Genomic DNA, 23,039 nt, shown 5'->3' on the forward strand with positions numbered 1-23,039 from the left:
TGAAGCCTCTCGCTGCCCTTGAGCCTCTGGCCTGTACCCCAGTTCTGTATGAACAAATAAATCTTTTTTAAAAAAATTTAATTACATGCTGAGTCTCCTTCACACTGGGACTAGCCAACCTACAAGTTATAAGAGAGCAAGTGTAGACCAAGTGTGTCAAATCTCAAAAGCCAGATACCTCAAAAAATTCAGATGAAGATGTACCATCCTTTTTTTTTTTTTTTACCATCTCATGTCTGGTCAAATGCTCATGAATTCACTGCAATCACATTTGTTCTATGCCATGGCTATGCAACAGAACTTCCTGCCACAGTGGACACTGTTCTTTATTTGGACTCTCCAATATGCAGCCACTGTGGCCTGTGAGCCCCGGATGTGGACAAGTGTGGCTGAGGAACTGAATCTTTCATTTTAATGATTTAGAATTTAAATAGTAATGTGTAGCTTGCAGCTGCCATATTGGACAGATAGCTGATTAAATACCTGTGAATTTGTTTGAAAGTTGCAGTGTATTACATGCTTGGGATTGCTTTCTTATCCAGTTCTTAAACCACAGAGCTCAAGTAGCAACGCATTTATTGCAAATAACTTACATCTTTTGCTTGGGCAGCTCAGTTTTTTCAGTTGTTTGTGTTAGTAAAGAATCTCAACATTGTAAATAATCGTGAAAAATATCTGTTTTTTCTTGAAAGATCACATCTGACCCATATCCCAGCACTAGTTGCTGAGCCGTGGTATCCACTTGAGGTGGGCGTCTCGGTGTGGCTACATCTCAGTAATCTTTTATATGTCCTTCCAGACCCTGTGGGAATGTGGGTTTTCTAAACTAGTGTTCTCCCTACATTTCTTTTAACATAATAGGGACTTTAGATTATTCCTCCTTCCTACAGATGGGAAGACAGAGGGTTATTTAGTTCCCACCCAGCAAGAACATTTGGCTGTCAGTTAAGAGCCCTGATAAATCTCTCTGACTTTCTTGAATGTTCCTGCTTTTCCTGTTCCTTGCTGCTACTTTCCAAAAGTGAACAAATAAAATTTCTTCACAAAGAAAGATAATGGACTTCTTGTGAAGAGGTCTCGAAGATACAGATTTTTTTAGAAATAATTCCTGGACATTTAGATATTTTAATTCTATGTGGGAACTATTTAGTTCTATTTTAGTTTTTGTGTGGGAGATTGAGGTAAAAATCAGCTAAATGTTTTAAAAGGATTTGTTCAATAGTAGTTACATTTTCCAAGGCTCTAGCTGGCTTTGGTCCTACTAGTTTTTATGAAGAATTTATGAAAGATGAGGACTCATTTTGAGTAGAAAAACTGTTACTTGCAGCTGGGTCTTTATTATTTTAAACATCTTATAAGCAACTAGACATTTTGATTCAAGAATACAACCCCTAGATTAACATATGGGCAGATTTGGAGAGCAAAACAAATGTGATTGATACCCAGCCAAAGAAATTTGTATGGGATATTGAAATATGAATTGTTCCCAAGGAACAATTTACAAAGCATCACACTACTGTCATAGACTCTTATATTGTTAGTTAATGATAAATGCATTGTTAAATTTAATTTTATTATTTTTAGGTTTCACATTGTAAATGTTGACCAGTAACCTAATTGTCGACCATTAATACTGAGATGAATTATTTCTGGTCCTCAAATTTTTCTGTGATTTATAAAGATTCAGTAAATCATTGATTGAAATCTGGCACTTAATTCTTTCATAAATACTAACACTCTTCTTTCCACAGGAAGGAATAGAATCTGGAGATCCTGGCACTGATGATGGGAGATTTTATTTCCACCTGGGGGACGCCATGCAGAGAGTCGGGAACAAAGAGGTAATAGGTTTGCAAACTTGTCATTTCTAACAAACACTAGAAAAGCAGGAGAGAATAATTTCCAGGAGGATATTGTGTAAAGTATCTTCTGAAATATTTAATATCAAGTTTAAGATGAGTACCTGTTGTAATAGTAAAGACAGTAACTGATACAAAAAATGTAGTAACTAAAATTAGTTGTTTTCTTTATAATTATTACATTTTCCTTAGCATAAGCCATCTTCTTTAAACATAACATTAGATCATTAATCATGACATCATATACTACAAATTCCCAGACTCTCACAATCCATCATGGTTTGCAGAAAATTGCTAGGCAGAGAATTTCACCTTTCACACCCTACATCATCACAGGGCTCTGGGCTGGCTCCTGTCCAGTTCGGGGATGAGAGGGTGAGCTGTGACCTAAATCTTTTTAACTATTACATTGCTGTCTAGGAAGAACACAGCTTCAGATTTCTAAAATTATTAAAGATATGGGAGTTCAGAGAAGCAAGGTAGATTCGTGATGGGGTAATTGCCAGCTAGAGACACAGACCAATTTGGGATAATAGAGATGTGAATGATTGACAACATTTTCTTTATATGTTCCCACATATCCATGCCTTTCCTCTTTTAACCTACCAGTCAATTGATATAGATTGAGATTTTAGAAGTAAAAAGAAAGAAGGGAGAGGAAATTGATGATTAGTAATCATCTATGTGTCCCTTCGTTCTTTTAGATGCAAATTCCTGGTACCTCCTTTGAATCAGAGGGATAAGAAAGATTTTTCTATAGTATCTAATACTGGATAAATGTTCATGTCTGATAGCTATAAATGTAATTGTCACTAATTAATTTACCTTTGAACACTTCAGGGTCCAGGGTAAAAACAGATGAAAGAAGTCTGTGATTTAATCTCACATCTTAGATGAAAACTGCCCTAACTTCAAGGACAAGGATTTCACAAAACACTTGTTAAGACTTGAGATTTAAACCTATGGGACTGTTCTTTCAGCTTAGTTATCATTAATATGCAAACAATGGCACAGTTCTTGAATTTAAAAAGTTCACAAAGATGCATCCTTTCAGGAGAACAAAGCATGCCTAGAGAAGCCCCATGTTAATATATTCTTGACATTAGGTGTTGAAACTGAATTCACTCTCATGCTCTGAGTTTCTCCATCAGAATGCAACCATCCTCATGTTCTTGTGAATGGAACTCTTTTTAGGTCCTGAAAGAGACCTAGAAGGTTTATTAAACCCTCAATTTCTGTGTTGCAGAGGCAAAATCCAAAATCACTTCTGAGGTTATTTTTCATTAAAATAGGTTTGGTTGTTTCTGAACAGAAAGAGGAAGGAAGGCAAACTATGACAGTCCTGTGACAGCTCAGCCATGCTGTTCCCAGTATTTCCCACCCTCTCAAATCTACATTCCAGTTCTTTTGTTCTACTCAAGTCCAGAGTCCTGTGTCTGCTGCCTGCTTAGTGTTCCCCGTGGTGTCAGAGAAAATTCACTTCTTTTCCTCTAGCCCATTTTTCTTTCTGGGTTTCTTTTCTCATTTGATGATAATTAGCCACTTCCCAGGACCAAAATTCAAGTCCGTGTTATCTCCTCCATCTCCTCCTAACAGGGGCCTCCTCACCAAGGTCAGTGGAGGGCCACAGACTGGACAGTCACTTCCTTGGGTCTTTGTCTTTCTTGTATCTCCTCTTCCCTCCTGCTCAGCAGGGTTGTGACCCCAGCTTCCAGAACCCTCCACCCAAGTGATGGCTGCAGAAATCTGCCTGTTTCTGCTTGCTTTCTTCTGGGTCCACCGATGCTTTAGGGACCTCCTCCTAACAGTGCAACATAAAAATGAAGTCCTACTTCTGAGTGATGCTCCTACATTCTCAGCAGGCTTGATGTGGGCGCCTCCTTCTCGTAAGCAGTGTTTATTGTGCCTTGCTTTGAAACAAGCTTTGGGCAGAGCAGACTGCAGCTAAGACCACTTGTAATAAGCCAAACATGTGGCCTGGGCTTTCTGAATCTCTTTAGAGATGTCATTTCTATATTGTGAGAGAGAGTGTGTGTGTGTGTGTAGATTGTACCTGGCAATAATCTGAAGTGTAGCAGCTATTGCTATAAGACACATTTAAAAATGTGTCCTGTTTTAGTGTTCCCGATTGGTATGTAAAAGGGATATTGCAAAGAGGAAATTTTCACAGGATTCTAACTGGATCATTGACTTTCTAGCAGCGTTTATGGTAGATGGTTTAAATGTAAAAATCAACACAGGAATCAGACTGAGTTCATTGGGTCCTCTGTTACCAGTATAGAAAAATTTTTTGGAATTTCTGATATATTATTGTGAAATTTTGTTTCTCTAAAAGGTAAATGTCAGAGAACTACAAAATTAAGGGCCTTGTTTGATCTAATAGTATAAGTTTAATGTCAGAAAAGACTCTATAGGCAGTTTAAGCATGCCATTGTAAGTAAAGTGACTTGTCCAGGTATCTAACACGGTAGAGTTGAGGCTAGGACTAAAATCTAAGATTACTGACTCATGAATTAGGGCTATAAGGTGTAGCTGTTATGGTCTTCCTTAATGATTTTTATCTCACTATTCTAATAATCTACCTAGTCCTTAAAGTGAATTGCTGATAATTAAAAAATTAATGGACTGTAAGAGTTTCAAAACAACATCTGGTGTAATTAACATTTTTGTCTACTTCAACAATGAATGGTATAGAAAATAAAATCTTTTAGTTGGACAAAAGTAAGTAAACTAGCCAAATTAATTTCAGAGGTAAAATATTCTTTTAAAAAAAAATCAGATAATTAACCATTTTAAGCTTCTGGTTTTTAAAGAAACTACTTCACTGTTACAACTTACATGTATTTCAAGAATGGCATGTAAGAGTGATGAGCATATAAATTCTTAATTGGGACGTTAATAAGAAAGATAAGTATATAAGGGATCATTTTGATAATTTGTTGTTGTTGTTTTAATGATACGAAAATGGAATAGAGTTGCCAGTAGCCTTGAAAACAGTTCAAAATATTTATCCTTTTAAAATCTCAATTTCAACTTTTGTTAAATGCAGATATTAGGGGTTAGTGGAAACTATCCATGCACTGGAACTATCCATGAACTGAAACTATCCATGCAACAGCAAGTTGTAAACTAAAACATTGACTTAAAATATGAAGTACTTTACGTCATAATTTATTGTGATACTTAATCTTTCTAATGAATAAAAATGATGACATGAGTTGTAAAAGACTTGCAAAGCTTAATAATTCATATCTAAAGTATATCTGAAGATATTCTTGAGTGTCTTCATAATCAGCTTGCTAGTAAATGCTGTTTCTATAGATTGAAATGTACATTTGAGATCACTCTCAAACCAAGCATTAGATCAGACTTCTAATCATGGAGAGAGATCCATTAAATCTACCACTAGATTTATCTTCCATTCCAAAGACAATGGTGTATTCCTGGTACAGAAACTGTGCCGGGAGGCCACGAGGAGAGCATATGAGCAGGGTGTCATTTGAAGGGGCCATGTGGCAACATACTCTAGCCAGCTGTCCCTGAAATGACTAGTCTAGTCTTCTCGGAGGTAAGTTGTATCATGTTACAAATAGCCTAAAGTCACAAATGTTATCCCTATGGCAGAAAAAGAAAGCAAAAAGGAACATAAATTCCCTTTTAAAAAGGATAATATACTCTGTCACTATATTTATTGCCAACTCAGAATAATATTTCCTTCCTGTCTACTTAATTCAGGGGGAGATTTGCATTCTGTTACTTTGGGGTAGCCTCCCCCCCTTAAGCACAGGATATAGAGACCTCCTTGTGAAAAGAAGTTACTCTCCATTTTAGCATCTTATTCAGTGTGTAAATATCTTTGAAGTGTTAATGCAATCGTATCCTTTTCCCTTTCCTTTTAAAGGAAACAGGAATGGAGCATAAGAAATGAAGGCTAAAATATAAGTATCCTCTGTCTGCTTTAGAATCTTTAATTATTTGGCCACTGAACAAATAAGTCTAGTTCTGTGCTGGACACTCCAGGGGACCAAAGTGAATGAAGCGTGAACTTGTTCACAGAGCCCACAACCTAGCAGTGAACTAAATGCACACATATTTATAATAGTATGCTTAGAAACCCAGTAACAATATAATGTATATAATATATATATAAGATTGCGTATTATTGTATATAATAATATAGTTAGATATCTAATCAAATATTCTTACCCAGGTAACATCTTTAGACACTTGACTAGCAAACTCTTTAGTTAAATGTCAAAAAAGACTTTACTTTTGATGACTTTGATTTTTTCAATTAATAAAAGTACTTTGAGGTTCAATCTCTGTCTTTTAGGCTTATCAGTGGTATGAACTTGGACACAAGAGGGGACATTTTGCATCTGTTTGGCAGCGCTCACTCTACAACGTTCATGGCCTAAAAGCCCAGCCTTGGTGGACTCCAAAGGAAACAGGCTACACAGAGTTGGTGAAGGTGAGTGTTAAGGTAGACATTATCCTCACTAAACCTTGTCTGTTTCCTATTCAAAATCAAAGGATGCATCTCATGAGTTAGAGTATCAAAACAGGTGCTATGGCAACAGTGACATTTGCAAGATGTACTGCAAAAGAATCTTTTTCATCCTATTAACTCAAAAGTTTCATTTTGATGGTGAAGAAGGGAATTTGGCTTGAAGAACAGTTTCAAACATTTTGACTTTAGGTCCCCTTAAGAATTTCCCTTTAGACTGCTACTCAGAGATCAAAAATATAAAACTCACACTTTTTGTGGCATCATGGAAGGAGCTAGAAGGGATTATGCTAAGCAAAATAAGTTAAAAAGAAAAAGAAAAATTGGGTTTCCCATGTGGTCTAGGGTTAAACCTGGCCTGAGTTCAGTCACCTCCCACATATGGCACAGTAAACCTCTCCTATCTTTTTCACTGCTCCCCTCAGCAGTGTATTTCAGTAGATCCACCTGTTCTGATCCGCACTCTGTCTGTGGTGAATCCTCTCACTCCCCTCACCTCTGGCATACACCCCCGTTCTTCTACAAATCAATCAATCAACCAGTCATTTTTTTTAAAAAAAGATTTATTTGTGCATACAGAACTGGGATATAGGCCAGAGGCTATATAGGGATATGAGCAAAATGTAAGGAAAAAGACAAAACTTATAGGCAAACCGTAGATCTGAGGCAGACAGCAGGTGGGGAAGAGAGAAAGGGGACAAAATAGGGGAGGGAAGAGCACAGGGTCTATGGTGATGGTCATAGGTGCCATGACAATAGGAGAATTATGGGGACCACATACGAGGGGAGAAATCCAATATTATACAAAAATGAGCAATGAATAAAACAAATTAATTAATAAAAACATTTCCTTTTAGAACGTCTTAAACATTACCGAACTCCCCAAAGAGTTTTGGTGGGGAGCGTGGATCTATCTATCAATGTGATTATTAGGTGTATAACTGAAGGGAAATTTAATATTTATTTGAAGCTCTTTAAAAGCAAAGGAATTTAACTAACTTTAAAAAGTAATTCTTTTTCCAAAACAAAAAATTGAAGTGAGAAATTTGGAGTTTTTTATATTGTCATATATTTTAATGTGTCTAGTGAGCTTCCAGATATACCTGATACATACTTTGAGAGCTGCTGATTGTAAGACTGTCCAAAAATGTGCTAAAAATATTTGTCAAAATGCTGTGACAGATACGTAGGGTTGAGAATTAAGTGATTCTAACAACTTAATGACTAAAAAAGAAATGAATAAGAAGCTTTTATATTTGTAGATTAAATCCAAACCATGTAAATGTCTAGTACATCATTTTGGTAGACACTGGTCAGAAGTTTACTATTGCTTTGGTAAGTCCTCCTTAGACATTCAGTAAAATACAAGGTAAAGTAACTCATACTTTCAGTGACACAAAATGCAAAATATGGCATCTGTTTTGTTTTGTTTTGTTTTGTTTTATGGATTATGTAGGCTTCAGTGGTATGAGCATCTAACTGCTATACATACCTTGATTATATAAAGAAATACATTCTGGTTTTCAAGCAACTGACTTTACATCTTTGAGGTGTGCTTTCTAATACCATCAACAATTCTCCAGTTTTCAGTGAACACTGACTTGCATATTCTATGTATGTAACTCAATTTTGACACTATCTCCCTGGTGACATATACTGATAGATATACCCTTCCCACACACACAGGCTAAGGACTCAGTCCTGCAAATCTGCCCCCACTTCCATGCCAATCCCAATTTCAGGTTTCCTTCTGTGCTTCTTGAGCCAACTGGCTAGAAATCAGAGGATCCCATGATCTTCCACTTGACTTCGATTAATTGCCAAAGTACCTTCAAGAACTCAGAAACACTAACTTACATGTGTCAGTTTACTAAAGTATATGTTATAAAGAGTATAGATGAACAGACAGGTGAAGAGGTATATGACATGAGACCTGGAAGTATCCTGAACATAGGAACTCTGTCCTCGTGGAACTGGGCTGAACCTCCTGTGAACCATTGACCGACCCAGAAACTCAAGAAAGCTTAGCTTCAGCACCACCTCCCCTTCCCAGTAGACAGTACACAGAGCAGAGAGGTCCAATCCTCTGATCACTTGGTCTTCCTGGTGACCTGCCCCATTCTGAGGTTATCCTGAGGCCCCAGAGTGAGTCACCTCATTAGCACATACTCAGTGTACTCAAAAAAAAACTCTCAATGAATAATAAAAGATAGTTCTATGATCCAGAAATTCCAAGGACTTTAGGAGCTATGTGCCTGAAATAGGAACAAGCACCAAATGTACCACAGGTTATCCCTCTGGTTTTTGGACAGGATCCCTATAACAAAAGAATCATAACAATTAATAATATTACTAGAGTCCCATTGAGTTATTCATAATGACTCTCAGAGTAAGTCTAGTGCGGGTTACAGACTTTCATTAGATTGTATCAAGTTAGTTCCCAAAGTAGAAGTATATGTTGTCACCCCACAGACATCTGAAAGTTATAATGGAGCTAAGAGATATCTTTTCCTTAAGCCTATGGTGACATATGGATGTAATATGATGCTTCCCTCATTGTATTTCCTATTTATTCATTCTCTTACCCTTAACTACTATCTTCCTTCTTTGCATTTATACCCACTTTTCCATATTTGAACGGGATATTAGGTTGGACTACTCTGTACTGTGCTGGTGTAAATTGCAGGCAGCAATAGTTTAGTAAATACCTCCTCCTCCATCCGCTTCCATTCAGGTAAGGTAGCGTTATATAAGTGTAGAACTAGTGGGCTGTTTTGACATCCAGGCAGTATAGCAAAGTTCACTCATCTGGTAGAAGTGAGAAGGGGAAAACAAGATAGTTTTGGAATCTGTGATGGACATGATAAAGGATTCTTAACACTGCTCTCTCTACTTTAGGTTATGTTTTAAAATTTTCATAATGCTTTTATTAAAGAATATCTTAAACAAAATGTGGATATCACTGATAAATTTGGTTTACTTGGGCAAAATAAAAGTTCCAATATAGTTTTAAGGTACTTATTAAAAGAGTCTTACTTGACCATATTTATTCTGTATTTCATTGTAAAAGCATACTCTGTAGTCATCATAATCCAGTTATAAGGTAGTTGTCGTCAATTAGCCATTGAGTGTTTTATAGACTGAATTCCTTGGTTTAGTGACAGTGAATACAGATTGATTTAAAGAGGTTACATATCAAAAGCAGAAATAATGCAGAAGAAACATCTTCCTCAGTACATCTACTACATTTAGCATTACCAGTAATTATTTCCTTTGGAAAATTCCTCCCTCTCTTAGATTGCATCACACTGAGCTCTTCTGAGTCTTCTCTAATCTAATCCTTTTGCTTGTTCTCTTTTTGAGTTTATTTCCCTACTGTAGCTTTTAGGACATATATATGCTTTCAAGTATCACAACTGCAACTTGAACCTGGCTTAAACACAACTGAGTTTGATTGAGTCATGTTAAAGAAGCCTAGCAGTGGGGCAGATTTCAAAGGAAGTTAATCAGGGGGAAGACTTTCTTATCTCTATACTTCTCTCTTGGCCAGTTTTGACCTAGTGCTTGCTTACTGCACAAGATGGCTGCCATCAGTCATCAGTGAAATGGGAGGTAGGAGAGTGTTTGGGCCCTCACAACATTTTTGAGCCTCCATGTCAGCCTTAGTGGCCTTCTAGAAACCTCTTACCGGACCATTTTAGTTGGTTCTGCTACCTACTAACAGAGGGCTGTGAGATTTCCCATATGTTCACAGATCATGACTATTCACTGGCTGGCCATTAAACTAGTCATCTCATACTACAATATACTCATCAGTGCTTTATAGATTTAATCCAAGAAAGCCACTAAACAAATAGCAGTGACAAATATCAGCAGTAAAAAAAAGTGCTGGGGAAGGGGTGGATCTGATTTCTAGAGTTTCCACACTTTGTTATCTAAAATTTTCAATTTTGAACAAAAATTATATGAGACAAATAAATAGGAAAATAACATATGTGCTGGAAACAACAATAGTCCTTAGAAACTGTTTTTGAGGGTCCCAGATCCTGAAATTACCAAAAAAAAAAAGCAAACAAATAAACAAAAAAACCTTTAAATCAGCTATTATAGATATGTTCACATAATTAAATGGAACTGTGTATAAAAAATGAAAGGAAATCATGACATCAGTATCTTGCCAAGTAAATATATTAATAAAGAGGTAGAAAGTATAAAAAAAACTAGATGGAAAGTCTAGATTCAGAAAGTATGAAACCTTAAAAGTCAATGGAGAGATGAACAGTTCTCAGAGTAAAGAGATTATTAGAGAGGCTAAACAATAGATGTGTGCTGATAGAAAAGAGGATCAGCAAGCTTGAAGACAATTGAGATTATCCTCTTTGAGGAACACAAAAAAAAAATAAATAAAATGAAAAGAAGCTGTGGTGTACCAACAGGTGTACCAAGTTATGCTCAATGGAATGTTCAGAAGAAGAGAAGAAAGAGGAAGGATAGAAAGATTATTTGCAGAAATAATGTCTAAAACCTCCCAAATGAAATGAAAATCAGTATGTAGTCAAGAAGTTCAGTAGACTACAAGTACCATAAGCTCAGAAGAGATAACTAGATACATTGTAATCAGGCTGTAAAAAAACAAAGGGCCCTCCTCCCTGGTGACACAGTGGGTTAAAGCGCAGCACAGCAAGCGAGTTGCAGCCACTTCAGTATGAGTTCAATCCCTGGCCCCGGAGGTGATCCACATGGTGCACCAGACCTCTCCTGACCTGCCCACTGCTCCTGTCAGTGTACTTCTTCCATCTGCCTGTTCTGCTCCCCACTCTGTCTCTGGTGAATCCTCTCACCACCCCTGTGCCTCTGGCCTGTACCCCAGTTCTGTATGAATGAAAGGATGGATGGATGGATGAATGGATGGATGGATGGATAGATGGATAGATAGATACATAGATGCATAGATACATAGATAAATAGATTAAAGAATTAGAAAATATATTTTTTAAAAAAGACAAAAAGGAATCAGGAGGAAAAAAGTAACTATAGTAAAGTAAAAATCAAAGTCATCAGTCAACTATAGCTCAGAAACATTCTGTAGGGGAGGAGGGGGGAGAAGGACCAGGACAGGGGTGAGAAAAGCACAAGGGACTGTGATGATGGTGCATGGGTGAATTGGTGCTGGGAATTTCATGGAGAAATCATATATTGTACAAAAATGAAGGGTGATATGATGACTATATTAAAAAATACAAAGACAGAGTGAGACTTGTGAAAGCAGGCACAGAAGATGGCTCATCACAGAAAAGCTGTCCTCATTGTGAATAAGAGCTGACTTCTCATTTGTAACCATAAAGGCTGGAAAGCAGGAGATGATATCCAAATACCAAAAGAAAAACTGTGTACCAAGAATTATTTATCTAGCAGAGCTCTCCTCCAAAAATAAAGAAGAAATTAAGACATTTCCCCTGATAATTAAAAGCAGGGAGAAATAAACATTTGCTCTGTAAGACTGTTCTTCAGGCTAAAATGCAATGAAGTGGAAACCCAAACCCACGTGAAGAAAGAGTAACTAATAAGGGTAACTGCATGGGTAAAGGTAAAAAGAGACTATTTTTTAATTACTCTTCTTATGTCTGATTTTAAGAACAACTGCATAATGTGTTGAAAACATGTGTTATTGCTTTATAATATTTAAAGCTATATTTTGTGTGATAATAACACAAAGTGAGAGTAGAATTTCTGTGTACTATTGAAATTAGATTACTATTAAACTGCACTATTATAAATTGTTTTAATTAAAGTGGTGGAGAATGATTTTGATGATAATTTAAATTCTTATTTCTCCATTAAAAAGAAATTAGGAGATTAAGTTTTCCCAGACTTGTGAGATAGGTGCACACCAGAGACTTACATGTATGTAAATATCTCTCTCAAAGAGCCCTTTCTGTGGGCCCTCCCTGGTGGCACAGTGGGTTAAAGCACAGCACTGGGAGGCTAGCAGCAGCAACTTAGGCAAGAGTCCAATCCCTGGCCAGGGAGGTGACCCACACTGCACTGCAGACCTCTCCTGTCTCATCCACTGCTCCCCTCAGCAGTGTATTTCAGTAGATCTGCCTGTTCTGCTCCCCACTCTGTCTGGTGAATCCTCTCACTGCTCCTGCACCTCTGGCCTGTATGTACCCCTGTTCTATATGCATAAATAAATAAATTTTTTTTTAAAAAAAAAAAGAGCCCTTGCTGGGAAATAACTCTTGTGCCATAAAAATATATTTCAGGCTGGCAAATTTTGGCTCCCTTGGTAACCCATAACAAAGTGTAAAATAAATTTTGCAAGGCAGCACAGGACTTGTACACTGAAAATTACAAAGCCTTATTGGAGGAAATTTAAAAGCATTTAAATAAACAGAAATATTCGTGTTTATGTTTCAGAAAACTTAATACTGGTAAAATAACAGTATTTCCCAAATTGATTTAAAACTTGAAAATTCCATGGCTTTTTTTTAATAACTGATCCTAAATTCAGAATCATCAAAACAATTTTGCAAAATACAAGGTTGGAGGACTCACACTTGCTAATTTAAATTTACCCCAAAGCAGCAGTAATCAAGCAGCCTAACTGATAGATTAGGTTTCATCATAACTTAAACTTTTGTTCTGCAGAGGACACAATCAGTAGAATGAAAATAAAACACAGAAATGACGTAATATTTAGAAGTCATGTTATCTGTCAAGGGACTTGGATAAGAATATATGAAGAACTCTACATAAAAACAACTCAGTTTAAAAAATGGGAAAGGGTTTAAACAAATATTTATTCAAAGGAGATATGTGAGGCCAAGAAGCACATGAAGAATGGATAATGTCATTCATGCTTAGAAAAATGCAAATCAAAACTACAATGTGATAATACTTGACAAAGATGAAAATGCTATAGCGGGATAGAAAACATTAACTGGTATGTGGGGAAATTAGAACCTTTACACCTTACTGGTGAGATTGTAAATTGTGCAGCCCCTTTGAAAAGAAATGAAGTACTGATAAATGGTATATCAGTGAACCTTAAAAATATGATAATTGAGAGAAGCTAGTCACAAAAGATCAGGTATTTATTACATTAGTCCACTTCTATAAACTGTCCAGATGAGACAGACCTTCAGAGCCAGAAAACAGGTTGGTGATTGTCAAACTGAAGAAATGGGATGAGTGGGTGATTGTTAATAAGTAAAGGCTTACTTTTTTGGTGTGATGAAAATTTTCTACAATTAGATGTATTGATGATTGCACAATTCTGTGACTGTACTAAAAACTGAATTATGAAAGTTAATCAAGTGAATCTTATGATATGAATTATATCTCAATAAACCTGTTAAAATGGGAATTTACATATATATATATATGAGTAAATATATATATATATGAGTTCAAGCATGTTAAAAATAAGCAGGTTTCTGTGGGCTGGTAAAGAATTTATGTGTTACCGTTTCATAGAGAAATACTTCCTGGTTTCCAAAACATAACTTGGAAAACTAAATTTGAAATTGATTTTTGGAATAATATAACAGGCACTATGTGTTAAATATCTCCTATTTATAATCAATATGCTATACACTTTGGTACATAATTCTACTAGTCTTTACAATAGCTCTTCAAGATAGGTGTTATTGTGCACATGTATATGTGAGTTAAGAGCGGAGAAATTAAGAAATTTGCCCAGCATCCCAAATCTTATGGCGACAGGACTAGAATTTGGTTTGGGGGTGTTTTATTAAAAGATTTATTTTCACTATTTATGCATATAAGAATGAGGGTGTAGGCCAGAGGGGCAGGATTAGAGGATTCCCCAGAGACAGAGTGGGGAGCAGAACAGATGGATTGGATGAAGTGCAGGAAAGGTCTGCTGCGCCAGGTGGGTCAGCTCCCTGACTGGGAATCAAAATCATGTTGCAGTGGCTAGTGATAGGTTGACAGTGCTGTCACTTAACCTGTTGCACCACCAGGGAGGCCCAACAGACTAGAATTTGACTGAGGTATCTATGTCCTCACAGTCTGTTCCCTCATCTGTACCTCCTCAGGTCACTGATGTTTGCTTTTACATTTCATATCCTTCTCCTTTTTTGCCATCTAATTTTTATTTCAAAATTACTGCCTCTCTGTGTTGGACTCTAGTCCTGCCTGCTTTAAGTTCTGTTTTATTTAAGAAGAAAGGCAGGACTAGACATCAATGCTGGAGTCCCCAAGAACAAGGAATCTCAGAATTTGCTGTTATCTTGTGTTTTAAACTTTACTATGGTAACCTCATTTATTAGCAGAAATGTTGATGTTATATTTGAGTATAATTTTTTTAATAATATAATAGTTTATTTTTACATTATTTTGTGCTTTTCCATCTCAGTTGTAATCCCCGTGGGCTTCCCATCACCAAATCACCCATGTGCCATCACCACAGTCCAATGTACTTCCCTCCCCACACCGTTTTTGATCCCATTCCCCCTCGCACCCCATAAAATGTCTCTGGTATATATTTTTTTCGTTATTATTATTTTCTTGCCTGGTCCTTTATATTGAATATAACTTTTTAAAACAAAAGTAATTTCCAGGCGACCTCTCACCACTAACTGATGAGGCCTACTATATGAGGATACCTACTGCCCAAGAACATTTAGTTGACACACACGTGCAAATCAAGATTTTCTTTGAATTTCAAATGACTATTATGGATCATGGGTCACCACCCAGGCATTCAATTCTTAAAGTAGAAGCGTCTAGGTCAAGGAGCTATTCTGTTTGGCCACAAATTCTTTTAGAATAATAACCGAGATTCTGGCCTTTCTTTGACAATTAGCTACTATAGATAGCATATTTTCATTTCAGTTATTCTTATTCTCTTCCAATAAGATGTAACATGCAATTTTTGAAGACCTGAGGCAATGTCAGTAAGAGTCTTCATTTTCCCTTTTCCTCTTTTTATTGTTTTTCCCTCTTGTTTTTAAACTGTCATTGTGTCCCTTGTGTAATTTCCATTGGAAACTGTGTGTAGGGTAGGGGTGGGCTGGATGTGTTTAAAAGCTATGTAACTTGATGAAGAAAGAGCAAATTTTCACTTTGGGGGCACATTTTCATTGAAATTGAGTAGGTTGCTGCCCATATCACAAATTTCAAAGTTCTGAGTGCCTTTGGAGGATTTAACACAGAAAATGAAAGAAAAATGCATTATTGAAGTCTTTACTAGGTTACAAATTGAAAAGATCTCTTCTAGAGAGAGAAAAGCCACCATAACCTACAGCTGTGCTCTCTCCTTTTTAATCCACATTATGCCAGGGCTGTTTGTATGTAAACATGCATGCATGGAAACCTCTACAGTAACACTAACATCACAAGCAATAGCAACAGAAAATTACAGTTTAGAATGCCCCCTTTGAAGCTACATGCAAAAAAATGAAACTAGATCACTGCCTCACTCCAGTCACAAAAATCAACGCGGAGTGGATTAAAGACCTAGACATAAGAACGGAAACCATAAAATACCTAGAAGCAAAGATGGGTCAAACACTACACGACATACACTTCAGTGACATCTTTAAAGACAGAGCACCCAACGCCACAATAGTGAAGGCAAAGATAAATAGATGGGACTACATCAAGTTAAAGAGCTTCTGTACAGCAAGAGACATTACTAAAAACAAACAGAAAGATCACTAATTGGGAAAACATTTTCTCACACAAAAGTAGCGATAAAGGACTGATCACAAAAATATACGGAGAACTGATGAAACTCAACAAAAATAAACAACCCCATCAAAAAATGGGCAGTAGAGCTAAAAAGACACTTCTCCAAAGAGGAAATGCAGATGGCCAACAGGCATATGAAAAAATGTTCAACATCACTCGTAATAAGGGAGCTGCAAATTAAAACCACAATGAGATACCACCTCACCCCAGTGAGAATGGCACATCTTCAAACAACTAGCAACAACAAATGTTGGCGAGGATGTGGAAAAAAAAGAACTCTCCTGCATTGCTGGTGGGAATGCATACTAGTACAACCACTATGGAAAACTGGAGGTTCCTCAAACTGCTAAACATGGAGCTTCCCTACGACCCAGCAATCCCACTCCTAGGTATCTACCCAAAAGACACAAAAACACTGATTGAAAAAGATACTTGTACCCCCATGTTTATTGCTGCTTTGTTTACAATTGGAAAAGCATGGAAACAGCCTAAAATGCCCCCTTTGTCTTTACTTTGTCTGCATTCATTGCTGGGAATAAAGAAAAACTCTTGCATCATTTTTCTGAGTTTTATAGAGCAGTTGATCACGTCAAAATAGCATCACAGATATATTTTCCTTTCCTCGTATTATAGTATTTTTAGCATTGGAGGAGTGCCAAGTAATACTTCGCCAATGGTGTGACATTGTGTATAAGAATGATGGATTAAGGTGATAGGTTCTCTGTGATTTTCCTTCAGACAATGACTTTTATTAATTAGAAAATCCATTGTGTATAAATAATGTCACTGGGACAATAAACCTTGCCCAGCAATACATTAGTGGTGTGATTAAATATTTGAATATTTTTGCTAAAATGCTTTTTAAAGTAAACAGATTATTGGAAAGAAGCAAACCTTTTTCAGATTTACAGTTGGAATTAAGCTATCACTTAAGAGGATTAGCTGTTTTATATAAAAGTATACTATAAAGAAGTAGTAAAAACAATTCCTCCAGATTAATATTATTTTCCTGTTATTTCTAGCATTAACTTATTTTCCTAAATCAAACTTTAAACTTTGTGGGTTCTAATGGTACTTACCAAAAATGACAGCACAAGTCCATAGAACTAATCATGTGATCAACAGGTGAAATTTCTGCATAGTTTTGTTTGGGCTAAAGACTAAAACAAAATCGGCCATCATAGATGTTTCATATTTAAATATGAACCCATAGTAAGAGGGGCCATACTACTAAGATTTTAGATGTTAATTGCAGTAACATAACAAGGGAATAGAATATTTGATATCCTTTGAATCATCTAAAATGAAAAGATCATTTTCTTTCTCGAAGCCAAATTGGCGTGTTTTCACTGTCAGTGTAGGAGATTAACACTTAAGAATTGGTCACACTCTTTATGTGTGACTCTCTTTGAGGATTCACTGCACTGTATTTGATGTTTCAGGATAATCACAGCTGGACCTGGGGGTTGGTAGGTCTAAAGTTTGTGACTTTGTAGGCCACGATCTATTTCATTCTGTATACACACACTGATGTCTCAACTAAACAGATGCACGTACAGATCAAAATTTGTTTATCTGTTTATCAAATGATTTATTTTACACAGATACAGAAAGCCTCAGTTTACAGCCCCTTGAGACTCTGGTCTTTGGGAGTTTTGCTTGTAGCTGTAGCTCAGCACAGCTCAGAACTCCATTCCCAGTAGGCAGAGCTGGACGAGAAGATTCATTAGTTCCCTCTTGCCTTCCAGTTGGAGATTTGGCCAGCGTTCCTGCTGATCTGGCAAGGCTCTGAGGAATATGGGTCTCCTTTGCCCTCTTGAGTGCTTGAAACCCTAGCTAGGATGTTTATCTTGACAACCTGGACTATCTTTTCTCCTTTCTTCTGGAAGAAATTATATCTCACTCTCTAGGAAAGACAGAATTCAGTCCTTCAAGACTGGTAAGAACATAGATGCCTCTGGTCTCCTTTACCTTTGGTGGAGATAACAAGAGACTGTGCACTCAAGCAGACAGTGGTCAGGCCATATGTAAAAACAAAATGTTGACCTTCAACCTGAGGCATCTTACCCTGGAAACAGTTGACTTTCTACAGTAAACAACTGGGAAGCCAGATTTCTATCTCTAGGACCTTAAGAATAACTTGTAAGACAGTTGGTCCCAAGTGGCCAGGACTTGATTAATAACTGACGGCTGCTCTAATTTGGGCCCCATTCCAATTTTGGAACAACCAGAGAAAGTCACATAGTCACCCTCATCCAATCCTGAGGGATGCCTACTCCTACTCAACCTTTCTCTAACTCCCTGCCTGCAGCTGTCAAATCGGACACACCTGGAACCTTCCCTTCTTTCACAGTAAAGCTTTCCTTCACTCCTGCCTGCCTTCCAGCCCCTGCCAGAATCAAAGAGGTGATGGTTGGCTCCTTGTTAGAACAAGCCCAGAATAAATAGCCTTTGTTTTTCCATGGGTTGGTCTCTGCATTTCCACAATAAGATTTGTTAGCTGCTTTCCTATATGCTTATATCCAAACTCAAACATAGGGGATCTGATTAAAATGCACTAAGACCAGCAAGGGACTTCTCCTTTGATGCTACTAATTTCCTTAGAGATTTTATTAAAATTATTGCGAAGAGAATTTGCTGTGAGAGCATGAGACTCACATGCTGTTTGCTCTGACTTTATAATGTCAGCTCAGCACTCAAGGGGTTTCCCCACCCCACGGTATTTCCCCTGAGGCTGAGTACTCTGCTGTCTGTGTCCATCATGGGTATTTTTGGTTAAGTTTAATAAACTGACTTTATCTCTAAAATATCAAATATAAAGTTCTTAAAATCTTGAACTATAACATGTATGTTCTTCCATAAATAGTTCCAATGTTGTATACATTGTACTAAGGTACCATTGTTATCCACTCATTCTTACTCTAACTTAGTGCATACACTTTGTGTAGAATAGTTTTGGCCACAAGCCACTTAAGAGTCGGAACCTTTCAGGGTACAAATCTATCTCTGGGACTCCTCAACTGATGATGTCTATGTTTTGTTAATGTCCCTTGTTTTAGCAGCTAACCATACACTGTTACTTGTCTACATTAATCTGAACTCTAAGAGTTCTTGTATTATGTTTTGTTCCATGTGTTAAAAACATATTTCTTCCTGCCTTTTTCCATGACTGTTTCATTTTGTTCATATTAAATCTGCTTCTTCACCTATTGATTTGTTTTATTCCTGTTCCCTTCACTCTGCTTTTGCTTTCTTAACTGGGGCTAGTTCTCACCTGAGTCTGTATTAAAGTCACAGGCTTATCCCCTCAAAATGCATAGGCTGAAGCCACAACACCCCTAATAACCTGGGTCAGTGAGGTATTTGGTGATAGAAGCTTTGAAAGAGCAGAGTTAAAAATGAGACCATAAGGGTGGGCCCTAATTCAGTGTATTAAGTATTCATATAAGAAAAGGAAATTTGGCCCTCCCTGGTGGCACAGCGGGTTAAAGCACAGCACTAAGAAGCTAAAGCCACTTCCGCATGAGTTCGGCTCCCGCCTGCCCCGGAGGTGACCATATGGCACGGCAGACCTCTCCTGACCCGCCCGCTGCTCCCCTCAGCAGTGTACTTCGTCGATCTGCCTGTTCTGTTCCCCGCTCTGTCTCTGGTGAAGCCTCTTGCCACCCCTGAGCCTCTGGCCTGTCCCCCAGTTCTGTATGCACAAATAAATAAATATTTTAAAAAAAGAAAAGGAAATTTGGACAGAAGGAGGCTCTGGACACTCACAGAGAAAAGACCAGGTGAGAGCAAGGTGAGGAGGCCATCTGAGGAACAAAGTGTAAAAGAAACGAAACCTGCTGACATCACACCTTGATCTTTGGCTTTCTACCTCTTGCACTGAGTCACAGCACAATTCTGTTGCTGAAGCTATGCCGTCCCTGGTGTTTAGACCCCCTCACAGTCAAACATTATTGGTGACTTTCTGCAGCAACTCCCCTTGCAACCTGCAGTATTTATTAGTGCCTCAGCAAAGATATTTCTCTGAAACGTCTTACTTTCCTGTACACAGGATGATAGCTAAAGCTCAGTTTGATGAATTTTGTTTCATTAGGATAAATTAAAATGATTTTATGTCAAGCTTCAAGCATCATAATCATTTTTATCAAATGAGCACGTCATGGACTTGGGGTTTTGCCAGCTGAATGATGCAAGGAAAGGGGTGAAAAGAAATGAGGTTGACAATAAATCAATATATGGGTGAGTAGAGCTTGGTTTAAAATGTGAGCTGTGATGCTGAGAATTGTTTATTGTCTACTACTCTCTGTTGCACAAAAAAATCATTACTTTGTGTTCCGTGATTGTTTAGTCACGCATTTGAATGACTAGTAAAGATTTCGTAGGCTAGTGAAGTTTGTTTCACTGGAAAATTGAATTATATTTTACAAGTTCTTTCTAATCTAAAAGAAAAGAGGCAAACTGTCAAGAGTAATCCATTGTTAGTGATGAGCAAACTAAACATGCATTTAATGTGAAATCTCACTGAAATAACAATACAAGAGTCAAAATGGTGTTAATCTACAAGTCAAAAAAAAATGAGGGTGGTAATAACAGGAACAGGTTTTTTGTTTGTTTGCTTTTCAAAAATTGGAATAGAGGCCCTCCTGGTGGTGCAGCGGGTTAAAGCAGAGCACTAAGAAGCTTAAGCCACTTCCGCATGAGTTCGATCCCCGCCTACCCCGGAGGAGATCCACATGGCGCGGCAGACCTCTCCTGAGCTGCCAGCAGCTCCCCTTAGCAGTGGACTTTGTCAGTTTGCTTGTTCTGCTCCCCACTCTATCTCTGGTGAACCCTCTCACCCTCCGCATCTCTGGCCTGTACCCCAGATCTGTATGAATAAATAAATAAATCTTTAAAAAAAATTGGAATAGAGATGCATCTGACTTGGCAGTTCCAAGAAAGCTGAAGTAGAAATAAATGGCCGCAGAGAGCCCACCAAAGAGAGGCGCACACAGCAACTGGGGAAGCTGCGTGCTCTCAAAGAATAGACCTGTTGCTGATTTTTCTAGGGTGCATAGCGAGCAAACTGGCCTGGGGATGCACCCCATGGTGCGGCCTGTCATCCAGCATTCAAAAGCCCTTGCCAGTCACTATCTCAATTTCATAGGGCCCAGCCGAGGAACACCAAGCCTACGAAAACCCTTCAGCATGACAGATGAACAAAACAAACTGAAAGAATGCTATAATTTGGTGATAACAGAAAATTTGGGGAGCAAATTCCAACTTAAATCATAAGAAAAGATTGTGTATCCATGAAAAAAATTAAGATACCGTACAAAGAAAATTAAGATACCGTACAAAGAAGATGTAGACAAGGCTCTCCAGAATCTTAAAAAAAAAAGTGTTTTGCAAGAATAAAAACTTAATAGCAGTATAACAAGGGAAGTCAAGTAATTCTCCAGAAGAAAAACAAAAAATTAAAGAGAGAAAATAGGAAGTTAGGAAATTAGAGGCTCATGTTAACATGCAGCCTTCAAAGAAGAGCCAAAAAGAATGAGGGGAAGGGAGAAGAATGGGAAGGATATTGTTAAAGAACTACTAGAAGAAAATCCAGAATTGAAATGTATGGTTTCCATATTAAAGAGAATATAGCACAGTGCCCACACTTACACTATGGCATATTGCCAAGGAATATCAGGAAACCAGAAAGAAAGAGCACTTCTTAAAATCCCATCATCATATCCATATACCTATGTGTATATGTGCCTGTGTGTATATACATATGTATGTATGTGTGTATATGTGTATAGCTATGATAATGATGTATGTGTGTACATGTGTATTTATAGGACAAGTACTTTTAGCACATAAACTTTTAGAGACTCTTAGGGGAGTAGTAGTATTTTACCCTTTTTATAAAGAAGAAAACTTCACCACACAGTGGTTAGATAACTTTTCAAATATACTTAGCTATTAAGTAGCAGAATTGACACCCTTGCAACTATCCTGACTTTTTTAAATGCCTAGAGGACCAAAAACAAAAGGAATCTAAAAAGTTGATCAGAATTCCCAATAGCATCACTGAAAGTTATCACGCAAAATAGCATGATCAGAATTCTAAGGAAATGTGATTTACTACCTAGAACTCTATACATAGCCAAGTATTCATTCAAGGCCACTTCAGGCATATTCAAAAACTCATTCAACCTATGTCCTGTCCTCTTCCTCTAAAACAACTGAAATCTAATAATTGGTGAGCCTGATACCAGGCAGATGCCAAGGGAAATTCAATGATGACCATTCTGTAGCAAACCCAGCAGCAGCTGACCCAGATCAAAGGCAGGCAAGGGGCTACTGGACGGTTATCTTTAGGGAGAGAGAGGGAAAGAAAAAAGGTGTAGCTTATATATGTTTGGCAAATGGTAGAAAAGTAGAGCTGTCTTCTGTGCTATAAAGAAGAAAGAGTGATTCATGCATTAAACTTAAGCCAAAAAGAATCTTAAAAAGTGTTATGTGTGAGATGAAGTATAATCATTATAATATAGCTCAGGTGTGGGTGATTCCTCATTATCATATTATAAAACCCAAATGTAAATTTACTGAGATATATGAAAAACTTGTGAGATTAAGTGTATTATAGATATAGAACAGAAAAAAGTAAAATCAAATTGTTACTTTTATACCTTCCCTCATAGAAAAATGAGTGTTAATATTAGATTTAATAAATCAGGAAATAACTATAAACATTTTATTTAGAGTTTAAAGGAATCTTGGGGGGGTTGGACTCAGGGCTTGGAAAGTTAAATAAGAGACTGCTGCTCTGACTATAACACCTGAAATAAGTGTGTTTTTGACTAAATGAAAATATTAAGGGAAATAGTTAAATAAGAGAGTTTGGCTATAGCTTGTTTCTCTAAAGATTTTCTGCAAGAAATTAGTTTTAGGAGAAGGCTTTAAAAATAAGACATCTCCTG

At 37.3% G+C, this 23,039-nt stretch overlaps 1 protein-coding gene across 3 annotated transcripts in view; it reads left to right on the top strand.

The window, feature by feature from the left end:
• LOC101630357 (aspartyl/asparaginyl beta-hydroxylase) overlaps window positions 1-23,039 on the top strand; it is a 195,362-nt gene that overhangs the window by 144,726 nt on the left and 27,597 nt on the right. For all 3 annotated transcript variants that reach the window (XM_012722985.1, XM_012722984.1, XM_012722986.1), the window contains 2 exons: window positions 1,752-1,841; window positions 6,193-6,330. In XM_012722985.1, coding sequence (XP_012578439.1) covers window positions 1,752-1,841; window positions 6,193-6,330 — 228 coding nt within the window. The remainder of the gene's footprint in view (window positions 1-1,751; window positions 1,842-6,192; window positions 6,331-23,039) is intronic.

Source organism: Condylura cristata, unplaced genomic scaffold (assembly GCF_000260355.1).
Source record: "Condylura cristata isolate star-nosed mole 26May11 unplaced genomic scaffold, ConCri1.0 scaffold00009, whole genome shotgun sequence".
Classification (NCBI taxonomy): domain Eukaryota; kingdom Metazoa; phylum Chordata; class Mammalia; order Eulipotyphla; family Talpidae; genus Condylura; species Condylura cristata.